General features: G+C 37.5%; 1 protein-coding gene across 1 annotated transcript; it reads left to right on the top strand.

Moving 5' to 3' along the window:
- Positions 1–3,340: 3,340 nt before the first annotated feature.
- Positions 3,341–16,854, top strand: RYBP (ring and YY1 binding protein). Its single transcript, XM_034970340.2, has 3 exons — positions 3,341–3,635; positions 8,146–8,315; positions 9,753–16,854. Exons 1-3 carry the CDS (start codon positions 3,500–3,502, stop codon positions 9,855–9,857), a joined length of 411 nt encoding a protein of 136 aa, XP_034826231.1. The 5' UTR covers positions 3,341–3,499; the 3' UTR covers positions 9,858–16,854.
- Positions 16,855–17,065: the final 211 nt, after the last annotated feature.

Raw genomic sequence — 17,065 nt, 5'->3', positions numbered from 1 at the left:
TGTGCCCCCCCCCCCAGTAATTTAATTATTAACCTTCAGAAATGTCAGTGTCTATCCTTAGATTTCATATTATTTTCTGCCGTCGTCCATTTTCTGAGGTCAATTTAAAATCTCCTTTTCTGAAGTCGGTTAAAAAACGAAATCTAAATCACCCGCTGCTGCACCTCCCATCAAGATACATGACAAACGCCGCAAAACAAAACTCGCACTTTTGCACGTTCCCGCTATTTTGCGGAAAGCGCGCGAAACTCCATATTTCGTCTACAGAATGAACAATGGCTGAGATTTTATTTATTCTGCCAATGCATGTTGTTTACTTTTACTCTCGAACACAAGAATTCATTTTAAATTCACTGAAGCTTTTTGATTGTGGATTTATCACTAGCGTTTAATTTTTTTAAATAGGTAGGAACTTTGGAATTGCGCTTTATTATTTTTCATTTTTCAACCCATTAAAAGTTGAAAGAAAATAGTAATTTGCAAGCACATTTGCATTTCGATGTGTAATAAATGCAGAGAGTGCCACATCTCTGGATCAATAAGGATTGATCGTTGCCTATTTAGATTAAAAAAAAATTAAGCTAAGGGCCTTTTCACATGGCGACATTTTCACGCGCAGTTATAAATTATAACTGTGCGCGGATTTTATTATTATTATTATTATTATTATTATCATAATATATTATTTGCTCTCACGCCCGTGTACAAAATAGATACATATAAAAGCCAAAAAGTTATAATGTACATACATAAAAATAAATAAACCTACATAAACATTACATACATACAGATTTGTACCGGGCGGAGGATTACACCCCGGCAGGGGAGACCAAACGGCCGGGGGTCAGGGCGACAGGTGAAGAAATCGGCGGACTATCCTAGCCGATTCCAGCAAGACCGCTTTTTGCATCCTGGCTGCGAGCGAACTGCCACGGAACCCCAGTCGCCTCAGATGGTGAGCGAGGCTGACTGGGATCAACCCATTCGCAGATATGACGAATGGGATGATTTCAGTGGACTCCACATGCCACATGTCGGAAACCTCGTGAGCCAGATCGAGATACTTGCGCTTTTTCTCCGTCTCAGCTCTCTTACAGATGTCCACCAAAAACACCCTCGACTGTGCCCGGTCCACCACCACGATGTCAGGCTTATTCGCTAGAATAGTCCTGTCCGTGATGATGGACCGGTCCCAATAGAGCCGGACTCCGTCGCGCTCGAGTACCGGCACCGGTGTGTACTTGTAATACGGCAACCTCTCATCCAGGAGACCGTACTTCAGAGCAAGCTCTTGGTGAAGGATTTTGGCTGCTTGGTTGTGTCTGTGCAGATACTCAGTGTTGGCAAGCGCTGAGCATCCCGAAAGCACATGTCTGAGTGACTCGCCGGGATGGCGACAAGCTCTACAGATGTCGTGAGTGCCATCCTTCAGAATGTACTTTCGGTACTTTACGGTTATTATTATTAAGTAACTAACTAGCTTACGCTCATGACTTTTTCCGCGTGGACTACACAATTTTGAACCCCCTAATAACCTCTTAGGGGTTGAATTTTTAAAAATGCTTTCTTAGAGGATGTCTTCGTCTTCGAATCCGTTCACACAGCCCAATCCGTTTTTTTGAGCTGTGCGTTGGTCAATGACTTAACTAAGTCATTGGCGTTGGTAGAATAGATCAGTCAGTCAGTCAGCTTTTCATTTTATACCTTTTATAAAATCTTATATAAAATGTAGATTTCAGCTGTTAAAGATCTGAAGATATTTTTTTATCAAAACATTTTTGCTTAAAATAAGATTAAAACATGTTAAAAACTAAAAAAAAAACTAAAACATGTTTTAAAACAATGCCAACCTTGGTAACAAGGTAACAGGTACCTATCTTAGTAATTATTTTTGTAAAATCATATGTTAATTTGAGTAGCAAAATTGGCATAGCTCGGTCCATAGCGTTCAAATTTTATAAGTGGGTAGGTTAAAATATGTTCATCCAAGAACACCTTAGGTAAAAACTATTTCCTGTTCAGAAACTTTTCGGAAAAAAGGTCGACATTTCATGGAACGTCTTCTTTTATACAAAACGTTTTTGTCAGAAACATTTTTTGTTCGAATTTCAACCCTATGTCAGGGTTGCCTTATCGAGTGCTAGAAAGTCGGGACACCAGACACGAAGGGGAAAAAATCTGTAAGACAGTTTTAGGGATAAGTAGGTGTAGGTCTTTCTTCTCTTGCATATTATTATAAACCTTCGTACCTAGGCACCCGAGCCAGTTCACTCTGACAGATAAAAAAGATAATAAAACTCCAAACAAGCAAAGCTCACACATATTTTTGTGCGCATATGCGCGATTCGTGTAAGTATTTGCAGTTGCTTAAACTTGAAGAAAAATACACATATCAGAGACTCGTCAGAGATCACGCGCAAAGCTAATTTTACGAAGCAAAGCAATGACTTATATGTATACATATAAGTCATTGAAGCAAAGTGCAAACGAACACGGCTACTTTGGCCGACAAGGCTCTTTTGGCACTTGAATGACATTGACAGGGGGGCGTAATTGTAAAACAAAGGCTGCCAGCAAATAAAATTTTCTCAATTATATGGAATATATTGAAAATTGTAATGTCGACAATCACGTATGTAACTAACTAGGTAGGGAGTTATATTACAACAGGATTAAAAATAATGCTTCTTTTTAAAAGTGAAGAGAAATTCGTACGGCTGTTCTTTTATAATTTCACTTTATTCCGTCGTTATGGTTAACTCATAACTCATTCGTAACATAATAGGACAAGAAGCCAAGAAGTGTGGTAAACCTACAGTAACGTCTTCTTTTGTATAAAGAGCTTTCTTATAAGTTCCGCAAATTGCTAACGCACGTGGCCGTCATTATAGTGACGTCAACACTAGACAGAAGTTTCGAGCTGATGATATATTTTTATTTCAGCTAACGTCAAAATGACATCAATACGATGGTAATGAGACATGGTTCCAGCGCAATAGCAATTTGCGGACCTTAATACTTATGAAAAAAATAGTAACAACTAACAAGATTTAAATTCAAGATGGTGAGCTTCACTTGTGCCGTACGTACAATCTACCTACACTAAAACCAGGTTATTTGATATTTTTAATTAAATTCAACAAGACATCGTTTTTATTTTACCGCCAACGGCCAAACACTTTACGAAATACGATATCACACGATGTCCGATTCAAACACTGTGGATTCAAGCTTTTCTGCTTTTTTCCAACATTTTTATCTGTGGGAATGTCGATAAAACAGTTTCATATAAAGTGGCGCCAGCTCTATTTTACCGATGCAAAACCAATCTGTCATGGCGTTCGGTGATGTTGGTGTACCTACATTCTGTGCGCAGTAAAACATAAATAATGATTCTTAGAACGAATATTTTAGTAATGTGCGATAGAAAATCCCGTGCTTATTCCAAAATATCATGATCAACGCGTGATACACAATTTAGGGTTAAGTGTGCGTTAAAATGGACAAGAAAAATGCCATTCGGAGAGGCAAGAGGCCCTCCAAAGTTCTCGAAGAAAATTATTGGGATTGTAGCGTTTGTACATACAGAAATAACGCCGAAGCCTTCAAGTGTTCAATGTGTGACGTTAGAAAAGGTAACGTGATGTTAATTTTTCGCTAACAACGTCCAAAAACATACCCATAACTTTTCATGTGTCTTGCACTTTGGGTATGGATATGGGCACTAAAGTCATTACTATAGGTCATTACACCCATTTGTAAAGCTAATTATAAAGGTGAAACACATTTGCATTGTATTAGTGACGCGTATCATAAGCAATAAATAATGCATAATCTTAAAAACTCGAAAGAACAAAGTCTTACAAGTATTGATTATATTCTCAAGTTAGGACTGGGAAAGGAGAATCTGTTTCTCATGAGTATTGTTTAGTTTTTTCGCATACAATGATTAACGTATGCAAAATAAAATTCTTTATCAAGAGTGTTTTTAAATGAGTTCTAATTAAAATTTTGATTGATGTAATTTAACAGTGAAGCTAAAACTTACCTACCATTTGATTTTCTAGTTAGATTAAATTAGCAACTACTTACTGGTATTAACCATTAAGTAAATAATCGCTATTTATTGAATGAATAGATATTTTATAATATTATTAAACAATGTCTTGACTTCGTCCATATGGATTTAGGTTTTTCAAATATCCAGTGGAAACTTTGAATTTCCAGGATAAAAAGTAGCCTATATCCTTCTCCGCCTGTATCAGTTGCAAGCAATCTCTGTACCAAATAGATTCTGCCCGTGACTTCATCCACTTGGATTTAAGATCTTAAAATCTTGTGGGAACTCTTTTCTTTCTTGTCCGGGATAAAAATTAGTCAATGTCCATCCCAGGATGCAAGCCATCACTATAACTTTTGTCAAACTCGGTTAAACATAAATGGGCTGTGAGAAGCCCATCTATTTGACCGATAAGCAGACAGACAGACTCACTTTCCCATTTATTTATAATGTCTCTAGGATCTTTGTTTAGTCTTTATAGTCTACTAAGTTATGCTCGCGACTTCGTCCGCGTGGACTACACGAATTTGAAACCCCTATTTCACCCACTTGGAGGTTGAATTTAAAAAAATCTTATTTAGCGGATGCCTACGTCATAATAGCTATCTGCATGCAAAATTTCAGCCCGATCCGTCCAGTAGTTTGAGCTGTGCGTTGATAGATCAGTCAGTCAGTCAATTCTTTTATATATTTAGATGACCTGTGCAGGTAGTTTTCCTTTACTTGTGCTATAAGACCTACCTATAGTATGTGGCCGAAAATAATGTACATAGACCTGTTAAAAAAGATAGCAGTTCTGTAGAGCATTGTTTCTGTCATTGAGACCGACAAAACGTCACATAGGTGTGAGTAACAGAGACAATGCTCTACAAAGCCGAAATCTCATTCTAAAGATTGATGTACATTATTTTCTGCTGAGTATTGTACCTGCCTGCCAAATTTCATGATTCTAGGTGAAGTACCCTGTAGGTTTTCTTGGCAGGCTAGACAGACAGAGAGACAGAAAGACAGACAACAAAGTGATCCTATAAGGGCTCTTTTTGAGGTACAAGACCCTAAACATCCATCAAGTGCGAGTCGGACTCGCACACGCAGGGTTCCGTACCATCATACAAGATAATATAACACTTTTATGTACAACACTACAAGTTAATGACAGACAGCGCCATATGTGATTTAGTAAATGAATTATTTGTTCATGAACACATTTTTTTTTCTAAATTGCACTTGTGCAAATGAGGGGTGGATCAGCTAGTATCATCATTCATTATCATCAACCCATCGCCGCCCGGCTCACTACTGAGCACGGGTCACCCTTAGAATAAGAATGGTTTTGGCCATAGTCTACCATGCTGGCCATGTGCGGATTGGTAGACTTCACACACCTTTGAGAACATTATGAAGTACTCTCAGGCATGCAGGTTTCCTCACGATGTTTATGTTCACCGTTAAAGCAAGTGATATTTAGTTACTTAAAACGCACATAACTCCGAAAAGTTAGAGGTTCGTGCCCGGGATCGAACCCGCGGCCTTCGATTAGAAGGCGGACGTCCGAACCACTAGGCTATCATAGCTTATAATAATATATGTAACTATATACTAAGGTATACTTTAATATAGATGTATTTATTGGCAATACATGTGAAATGCAAAGACAAGGAAATGCTGGGGCTAATGCGAAAACTGTGTTGTATCGGGAATGCTTGGAAATTGAATTTGAGGACGAGGCCGGGGGTGGGGGCCGGTGGTGAGAGGGGGGAGTCGTGTTGCCTCGGGGCTTACTTGACTGTTTCTAATGTTGGCGAGGTTTTAGCTAAAACATACTTAAGTACAGTACGCGGCCGAAAGTAATGTACATCGACCTTTAGAAGGAGATAGCAGATTCGTTGTCTCTGTCGTTGAGACCGACAAAACGTTATATATAGGTATGAGTGACATCAGTGGCGTGCACAGGAGTTCAAGCCAGGGTATGCATTTATGATTTAGGTATGAACTTGTTTTACGGCAGGTTATAATGAAAAAGTAAGCATTGATTTCTTACAATGAGGGTAAGCAGTGTGTTTATGCTTCTATGAGCTGCACGCCACTGTGACAGAGACAACGCTCTACAAATCCGAAATGTCATTATGTAGGCTGATGTACATTACTTTCGGCCGCGTACTGTAAATATAGTGCCGACTGCCGAGTCGGCTGGGTAAAGGGTTTCCGAGGTGATCAAGCTTATCGTAAAGCACGCAGATTTGTTTTGCTTCAAGCTGGCGGTCTCATCGAGCAGCTCGATGCGACCGTCAAGCAGCTCTCTCTCTTGTAGGGACTTCCACAGTTCCACACGCCACGGAACATCGCGGCGGCGCGTGCAAGTTCCTACAAGGAGAACTTGGCATCTTTTTCACATATGTTTTTGATGGGATCTATGCTACTTGGCCACACTTGGCACAGCCCATAATTTATAGTTTTGCAAGTGGAATTGCTTTGAAGAAAATATCCGGTGTTCAAGCTTGATTGAAAAGGTCGATTCAAATATTAACATTGAACATCCTATATTCAAGGTACCTACTTGAAAACTAGTTACGCTACAATGTTGCAGTAATTAATTCGGCGTGATTAATAAGCATGATTGATGCGCCTGTAAAATCATTATAACTGCAATAATTGTTTATATTTTACGTGCAGTTAAAACTGATTTACTGAAATAGTTATTAAAACAGAAATTGCATCCCAGCGATTTTTTTTAAATATCTGTAGGTAGCCTATATATCTACCTACTGTTTTGGCCTCAGAAAATCGGCTTGGAACCGACTGAACTAGTTTTCATAAAGAAAATCATAAAGTTCAAATAAAAGGTGGGTAAGTAATTTGCATAGGTGTCATTTTCACGTTTAATTAAAAATCTTAAAAATACGTCGGCCATCGTTGATTTTTAAATGGACGTCATTCTCGTAATCAGTACCCCGATAAACCTCGCCCAATATGAATCCATATCGATATCCTCAATTTATTAGGGTTCCGTACCTCAAAAGGAAAAACGGAACCTTTATAGGATCACTTTGTTGTCTGTCTGTCGGTCCGACAAGAAACCTACAGGGTACTTCCCGTTGACCTAGAATCATGAAATTTGGCAGGTAGGTAAATCTTATAGCTGACATTTGGGGAAAAATCTGAAAACCGTGAATTTAGGGTTAGATCACACAAAAAAAATTAAACTCTGGTCATGAACTAATAATTAGTATTTTCAATATTCTAAGTAAGATAACTATATCAAGCGGGGTATCATTTGAAAGGGTTTCATCCGTGCATTCTAAAACAGATTTTAATTTATTTTTTATGTATCATACTTTTGGATTTATGATATTTAAGATATTAAAAAATGCGACTGCAGTACGAATCCCTTGGTGCGCGAGTCTGACTCGCACTTGGCCGGTTTTTTGAAATTCGGCGGCTTTTATCAACATTGTGCCGCCAGCATAGCAACCTGTGCCCTCAGTGCCAGTGGCGTGCACAGAGTTTGAAGCCAGGGTAGGCATTAGTTAGGTAGTCGAACCTGTTTACTGGCAGGTCATAATGAAAAATATGCATTGAGCTACAACTGAGGTAAGCAGTGCATTTATGCCTCCATGACCTGCACGCCACTGCTCAGTGCCATAGGACGCCGGGCTTAAATTACTTCTAATTCAAGTCCGGCGGGCGGAGACTTTTGCAACGCTAGAAAGCTGGCTAAGCCGCAGGTCTTGTCACTCATGACGCGGATTCATAAAATTCGTCCATTTGTTTCTCTTCGTATACAGAGTCTATAAAAGTGTATAAATTCTATCCGTGTCTTTTCGTAAAGCCTCTTGACAGATTTCACCTCATTATTAGCCCTCTTTAGAATGGAAACTTATATCCGCCGAGTTTCTTGCTGGTTCTTCTCGGCGGGAAAGGCATTCCGAACCAGTGGTAGATGCATCCGACTATTCGTAAGCACTTGTAAAAGTTTATACGAATAAAAAAAGATTTTCATTTTCATTTTCATTTTCATATATTTTAGTTTGCCAAATTAACCTAGCCGTATGGATGTTTCGAATGAATCTCTCCTTGTCCAAAAGGTACGTCAACCCGCAAGCCGCGCATCAACCCGGCGATGGTGGCGGCGCAGGCGGCCGGCACCGCGCCAACCAGCTCGCAGAAGCGGCCGCGCTCCGCCAACTCGCTCAAGAAGAAACGACGCCCGCCGCGCCTCAACAACGTGGACAGAAGCTCTGCACAGACCAGAGAGGTGAGGTAGCAACTGCCGAGGTCTTTTCCGAGGCAGATCTTCCAAGGTGCATCTACGACAGTTGCGGCGCTACTTGGCAACTATAGCATCGTTTGCTTGCTAAATATGCAGCAGCCGTTGGCAGCCCCGGTTTCCACCCAAGCGGAGCGGAGAAGAGATGTGTTCAGTCGACCAATCCATACTAATATTATAAATACGAAAGCGTGTCCGTCTGTCTGCTAGCTTTTCACGGCCCATCCGTTCGAACTTCAACCAATTTGGATGAGATTTGGTACAGAGATAGCTTGCATCCTGGGGAACCACATAGGCTACTTTTTATGCCCGGAAAATCAAAGAGTTCCCACGGGGTTTTTTAACCTCTAGTTAGTTTATAAAAGACTAGCTTACAAATTTCAAACCCCTAATTTACGCCTTAGGGATTGAATTTTCAAAAAACCTTTCTTAGCGTACCTTTTATATACATCATAATAGCTATCTGCATGCCAAATTTCAGTCCGATCGGTCCAGTTGTTTGACCTGTGCGTAGATAGATCAGTTAGTCACCTTTTCATTTTATATATTTAGACTAGCTTATGCTCGCGACTTCGTCCGCGTGGACTACACTAATGTCAAACCCATATTTCACCCCCTTAGGGGTTGAATTTTCAAAAATACTTTCTTAGCGGATGCCTACGTCATAATAGCTATCTGCATGCCAAATTTCAGCCTGATCCGTCCAGTAGTTTGAGCTGTGCGTTGATAGAGCAGTCAGTCAGTCAGTCACCTTTACCTTTTATATATTTAGATTCACGAGGTGGATCCATATTTCAAATTGACATGACAGTAGAAGAAATACAGCAAGTGATACCAAATGTCAAGAAAAATACATCTACTCATTAATCCTTTAGATAATTTTATGTGTATGTAGGTACATATCAAAACAAATCTTTGAATATTTATATTATGTATCTATTCCTTATAAAATAGGCTGACCAGCTGAATTTACATCTGCTTGAAAACCAAGGTTTTTTATACGACTAGTACCTAAAATAAACATTAATGATTACTACTAATAATTAAGTAGGTACTTCGCGAATTTACATAAAAAAAATTCGACCACACATGACATGAATATTTATATTTTTTAAGCATAAGGTTAAGCTAAGGGCGATCGCATACGGCTAGACAGAGCGTCCGGTGTTTAATTTTCAAGTAGAACAGTGGTGCTTACTCACCCATACATACGGTGATCGACAAACATCTCGAAAAATGCCCAATAATTTTTTTTAGGTATCTTGTAGACGGCGCGGTATCTTAAAGAGGGCGCTTTACTTCACCGTACTAAACCGTACTTTTGACATAAACAGTTGACACATAGATCAAATATGGCGACACGTATCAATCATAATGAAGCCACACCTTTAAGGAGTATTAGTGTAAAGTTCCTTTCTTCTCCAGGTAACCGTGAGCGGGGTGACGGTTGTGATAACGGAGTATAAGCCCAAGAAGTCTGTCACCAGTAGCTCCAGTGACGTTGAGTCGTCCAACGACGCACAGCCCTGATCTCAATCTCACGCCAGGTAACGAAGCGGATGGTTTCTTGAGGGTAGTTAAAAAAAGGTTGCTCTCTGAGGGTAGTTGGAAAATTTTACAAAGCGCTATGGAAGTTGGGAAAGTGGGCAGTAACTAATTGACTGCGGAGGAAGACGCTTAGACTACGTAATTGCTTGGCCTTGTGCACCGCACCTCAGCCTGGTTATTTCTAGCATAAACTATATAATGGTACTGATTCTGATTGCAACTAAATAGAGGATTCGCATCTTTTTCTTACCAATGTGATAAGAAAAGGTAAGACAAACTAAATTTAATTTGGAACTGTCAAACCTTGTGGTTAGGCGCCAGTTTGAGCATAGTGTTTTTTGTAGTGTAGCGCTAAAATTTAGTTTTTAATTTAAAATTCATTTTCCGTCCCTTTTTAGCAATATTAAAAAGAAAGAGGTGCAGGTACTCAAAATTTAGTGAAAATATCGGAATCGTCGCCTATATCGTGATTTTTCTTATAGTTTTTAGCTCCTGACAGGGATCAAAACTGATAATTCGTTGGGAGTAGATTGAACAATGTATTCACAATCACAACTACTTATATGAGAAAATAAAGTTTTTATAATGACTTAAAATCTTAGAGAATCATTGCGTTAGAGCTCTGAGGCTTAGGGGGATCTAGATTATAGATATATCTCTTATTGATACCGGCTATTTATTTATTTATTTATTATTTAATTAGAACGGCCATAAAGTCATTTATATATAATATCTTACCGGTAACAGGTTATAATATTTTACTGCTTTTAAACTAAGTATCGTGAGTGATATCCATTATAAATACAAATATCTTATGACTGGACTGGATTAGTCGGAGTATACTCGATTAGTTTTGTTTCGAACCCGACCGAGGTCCTTTTTTTCAAAGGGCCTCTGTTAGTGACGCGGTGCGAAGTAGACTGCGAGCCTCGGGACTGTGGAGGATGTGGCTCAAGATCATATCACTGCAGATCTTCATCACTGGCACCCTCACAGCGTGCCGTGCGCGTCGCAGCCCATGTGGCTCACAGTCTCCGTAGCGTTGCGTCGCGACCAGAGGCCCTTTAAAAAAGGACCCTAGACAGGATCGAAAATAATTGGTCATACTCCAACCAATCACGCGACTCTAGCCCTACGATATTTATATTTATAACGGCTATATCTTCAATATGAAAGCTTAACATCCAAGGAATTGATTTTTTTTTAAATAGAATAGAATAGACTTTTTAAATTGAATTGAGTAAAAATAAACACTTTTCCGCTCCATTGTTCGCTACTATAATTTTCGCTGCTGTCGCATAACAAAGCGTCACCGTCCGCCATGTCTGACAGTTGACGAGCGAATGAGCTATGCTTCTTCAAGCCGACGCGAACGTCGCGTCAAGCAAAAAATATAAAATCGCATCAATCACGCGTCAAACACGTAAATGCTTACGCAGCAGATATTGTAAACGGTCAAACTGCTTGACTCAAGTAAAAATCTACGTGCTTGAACATGTCTTTAAAATGTAGAGACCAAATTCCCAAAACCTCAAAGCTTGCGCAGTCTTTAGTTTTAATTTCGGTGTATAGTATTTATTTTAATTTTAAACTGACTTACATTAAATTAACACGAAGCTGCCACTGTGTGAAATGCTTTGATCATAATTTATTTAGTTAGTACTTTTTGTATTTATTTAATTTCTGTACTTTAATAGTGATGGACCATTTTGAAATGCGTGCTTTGAAGATTAAACAAGTATGTTTTTGAATTATGTCGTTCTTTACAATTGTAATTTTATAGAGGGTAGTTCAGAAAGAAACAAAAAGTCTACGGGGAAAATAATCTTTAGTCTGTAGGCCGGCCTTATAGCTTATTGATAAAAATAAATATGTATATCTGGTATAATATCACAACCGATATTATAAATGCGAAATGTATTTGTTTGTTTTTTGGTTTGTCCTTCAATCACGTTGCAGCGAGTCAACGGATCGACGTGTTTTTGCATTAGTATAGTTAAAGACCTGGAGAGTGCCATAGGCTACTTTTTATGCCAAAAATTCAAAGAGTTCCTACGGGATTGTTGGAAATCCATACGGACGAATATGCGGGCATCAGCTAGTCAACTCATAGACGATTTTAAAATTCTGACCTATTTTTAGTGTTCCGTATATGACCGTAATAGTTATATTATAGTTTTACTCAAAAGCTGGCCGCCAGGCTGTGTGGATCCACCTTAAGACATAATTTTAAAGCTATTTATTTAGTTTTCAAAAAATGTAAGTAATTACTGAAAATTTATTTTTAGTCGCGTGTCGATTGTAAATAGGAAAGGACCAGCGGGTACTGCCGAGAAATAGTTGTAAATAAAACGTTTTGGAAGAATTGTTATAGGTATGCATTGATTTATTAACTACCTTAGATACAACATCACCTACAAATTCAGATGCAAAAAGCGTCCACAGTCATCTATACAAACGCAGCTATAGATAATATACACCGAGGCTCCACCCGGATCACAAAAACCAACCATATCTACTTAGCGTTAAGATTCAATTTTGTAATGAATGTTCGACAAGTACGATGTTTTGCGAACCACACCGTAGTATTTTCTATGATCCAAATATGGAGTCGCGTTTTTATTATTATTTTAATAATTTTTTTTTGTCCGCGTAGGAAATATTCTACAAGCGTAAGCGTAAGCGTAAGCCTGGGTAAGCGTGTGAAGGAGATAGCTGCGCCGCAGAAATATTGTTATTTTAATGACAAAATAATTAAATTACGCAAGAATTTCACATTATTTCACTACTATATCATAGTATAAATGTAAATAAAGTATATTCTTACCGAAAATATGATATTCCATCTTTTTTTTTCACATTTATTGGTTCATTTTTGCACTTTTTCACGGAGCACGTCGGCATAGTTTCACCTTGTCGACTCATGCGCGACTGAGGGCAAAACTGTTCTCGTTTTCTAAACATGCACAATTGGGCCGTGCCATTTTTTGCGTGTTGATGGTGCATCTTAGGTAGTTAATAAATCAATGTAGGTATGTATTATAATATAAACTAAAGAGCCATGTACACATTGACCCAATCCTCTTGGCCAATGCACTCGGCGAATGTGTACACTTGGCGTGTTTTCGCTGCGTGCAGCCAGCGCTTGTCGGCTTTCATCTGCGGATTTTTATACCGACATCAAAAGATTTCGGCATGCCAACCGCGTTTACACATTGGCCAACATTTGCCGAACGCTTTGGCCCAATGTGTAATGGAAACTTATTTTAATATATTGAAGTGATGACAACACTTACTCGATCCAATATCGGATGGCGAAAATAAATGCGTGTAACTTTTTGTGTGTAATAATGTAACCGTGACATTGGAGTTGGCGAATATCTATTACTAGCTTATGATCGCGACTTCGTCCGCGTGGACTACACAAATTTCAAACCCCTATTTCACCCCTATTTAGAGGTTGTATTTTCAAAAATCCTTTCTTAGCGGATACCTACGTCATAATAGCAATCTGCATCCCAAATTTTAGCCCGATCCGTCCAGTAGGTAGTTTGAGCTGTGCGTTGATAGATCAGTCAGTCAGTCAGTCAGTCAGTCACCTTTTCCTTTTATATATTTAGATTTAGAATAGCTTAAATCTGGGGCGTAAAATGGAAGTTGTGATTATGACATCGCAATAATCTTAATTATTGTAATTGCCTGAGTTTATGGTTCTTACTGCAACTGCAATAGTGATAGTGTCAACCAATCAGAGATGAATGCGATTGTCACACTATCTGTAATTAATAACATCTTGCTATATTTGCGTCAACTCTGTCACCTTTTTTTACTTGAACGTACACTAAGCTATTATCACAATATTCAGTATTTGTGTGAGAAACGAAAGCTTTTTAAATTAAAGCAATTTTGATGTGATTTTTTGTTATGTAAAAAGACGCTTGTTAGAAAACTTTTTGAAAAATAATTGTAAATAAAATTTTCATAGCTTTAGAGACTGATTCAAAAGGAACCAAGTGGTATTACGTAGCACGCACAAATAATTTTGTAATTGACAATATAGTACCAATAGTTTGTAAAATAATATTTTTGCGGATATAAGAATTTGTGGTCTGAATTGTGGAAAAGTTAATTTATAGGCTTACCTATTCCGTATTTCGAATAGACGGTAACTTTTTAATTGTCTTACAAAAGCGAACGCCAATGTGTACTGGCACCATTATATCATATTCAGCTAAAGGGGTGTTGAAAGGTTGATGGGTAGCTCTGTGTCTTATCACAGTTGCGAATCTTGTGTTCCAAGCATTAAATAAGTATTTATTTTAGCTTTAAGTTATTTTAATTATTAGTTTTTCATCACCCGATATCAATCACAAATGTAGTGTTTCTAGGCTGAATTTGTATCCCTATGTTCGTTTTTTTAAATATTTATGACGTGTTTATAATGTAATATGAGAGACAACGAAGCATAAAATATCGATCCATTTTTAAATTGTTTCGTCTCTATTTAACGCATCTCGCGTGCCATGCAAACTACCCCTATTTATTGAAAACATAATTTGATTTGTGTTTTAATATTTTCAAGGACTTAATATTAGTACTATCAACTTATATAATTCGCATTTTTTGTTAATCTCATTATCTAAACTAAAAGGGTATTCGTCTACTATGATGAGTATAAAACTGACTGGTATTTGATGTATTAAATCAGTTTGAAAAAAAGTCCTCTGTCTTCGATCAGATCGTCTCCAAATTAAAATGGACCAACCTAACCCACTATCAACTGAAAAAACTATCATTGAAATGGGTTAAGATTTGATTGTAGGTGTACATAACATCGCCGAAAAAATTGTTCGAATTAATAATAACAACCGCCTCCTTTCTTGAGTCAGTTAAAAATAAAATACGCATCGAACTGACAAACTTCCTTTTAAAGAAAAGAAACCTTCAAGGTTTAAAGAGCTTCAAACATTGGACAACTTCAACATCTGTGAATGTGTCACTTTGCGTACATTTACTGCCTGTGGTCAGCACTGACCGGATTGCTGACTTTTGGAGGTTTTCATACACACATTAAAATATTTTGGTGCAATTCGGAAACAGCGCTTGCCGAACGCATTTGGCCAATGTGTCCCGGAGCTTTTAAATTCGAATAAACAGTTCAGTTTAGGTCTTAAACAGATTATTAGTGGATAAGTTCATAAAATATCATTTTAGAAGACTTGTGTTTTGGGTTTTTTTTTCAATTATAAACTTTAGTATCAACGCTAGATATCATTCATGTAATAGTGTAAAAGTATAAACAATAGTATGAATAAATTATATGCGTAAATAAAAGAAATATTTTGCGATTGTGTGTGCGGTATTTTTATACAGAGTATACCGTTGCTGCGTTTTCATATTATACGATCGGATATCGGGTCAAATATCGATCAAGGTAAAGTAAAGTAAAAGTGAAATATTGTTTATTGTACATGAACATAAAAAAATATATAACAAAGATATTTGTACAATAGGCGGTCTTATCGCAAAAACAGCGAATTCGGCGCCATATTTCTGTCTATGCTAATTTGGTGTAAACAAGTTTTGTAAAACGACTGCGTTAAACTACCCAAGTCGTTCTACCCTGATCGACCCCTGAAAACGCGTCTTGACTTAGTTAGGTATCGGGTGAAATGTCGAACAGATATCGTGATCGTGTCGTAATGTGGAAACGCTCTTCAAAATAACCCACCTTTTTATCGAAATACATTTTGTAGAAGTTTGTAGTAAAATATGTATGTTAAAGGTGCAAACACATTGCTGCGTTGTTGTGTGACGTGCCGCGTCAGAAGGCGATTGGAGTAGTAAGTGTGTAGATGCACACTAGTCTGTCGTGGGCGATGCCGCTCTGGCGCGCTCTGATTGGCCGATTCTCATGCCAGATCGCGTTGCTACACAAAACAACACAGTAAAGTGATTACAGTAACAGACAGAAAATATTGTACATCGACCTTTAGAAAGAGAGGTTTCGTAGAGCGACGGTCTCTGTCTTTGTGACCGACAAAACGTCACATAGGTATGACTGACAGAGAAAACGCTCTCTTACTAAAGGTCGATATACAATATTTTCTGCTGATCACTGTACACCTTTATATTTAGTAATTTTATACCATCGAAGAAATAGCGAGAAAATGCTAGGATAGCATAAATAAATAATAATCAATTTATGTTAGTGTGTGTTAGGGGCCTTACATGAAGCATAAATATTATTACTAGACAACCAAAGCGATAGATTAATTGGGTATTTTCCTACTTTTGAATTTGATAAATATTATTACTTTATTATAAACTAGGATAAAAATAATGACGTACGCTGATAAAAATATTAAAATCCAACAAAGATTTACAAAGTTACAGGCATTTTTAATTTTGGCGTGGGAGGGTCTTCTATCCCTTTCTCGAAAAACGAAAATTTGTATGAAACCGCACGAAGCTACTATGGCATTAGTAACGTGTGACGTCAAATGCTATATAGATCTCTGTCTAATCAGAAATGTTAAAATGCTAATAACTTTTTTGTTATTTTTTTCATATTTACAGTTTACAACAAGTTTGGTGCATTCATAAACTTTGAATAAGTTTTTCCGATCCGATTTGATCGATTTAATAAGTTTTTTCAGTTTACGTCATTATTTTTATCCTAGTTTATAATAAAGTAATAAAAAAATTGGAGTCAAATAGGTAACCAATTCTGAGCTAAAAAAATAATAAATATTAAAGTGTAACGAAACAAAAATAGTTTTTTTTTTGGCTTCATTATTTTGTGAATTCATGAGACCAAAAGTATTTTTTTTGTATTGTAGTTTTTTTTAATAATTTTTTTAAACGAATTGCTGAATGTCGTAACTCAATGTTAAGTGTTAGTGCTAAATGTTAATTATTTTTAAGTCCCATATCGATGTAATGTACCTACTATATATAAAGAATTTGGAAACCTGTTTGTCCGTTTTTATTTACTTTTCCTATGAAGATATATCCTGAAGTTGTTTAAACTTTTGCTCTAAAATGATTAACTTTGCTCTAAGGTGACATCGGAGCTGAGTACCTACTCGACAAAATCGAAAACCTATTTTCCGGAATAAAAATCCATACTAATATTATAAATGCGAAAGTGTGTCTGTCTGTCTGTCTGTCTTAGCCTAGCTAGCCTT

Source organism: Maniola hyperantus, chromosome 7 (assembly GCF_902806685.2).
Source record: "Maniola hyperantus chromosome 7, iAphHyp1.2, whole genome shotgun sequence".
NCBI lineage: Eukaryota > Metazoa > Arthropoda > Insecta > Lepidoptera > Nymphalidae > Maniola > Maniola hyperantus.
The sequence above is the reverse complement of the archived record's forward strand: the minus strand, read 5'-3'. Positions and strand labels throughout refer to the sequence as shown.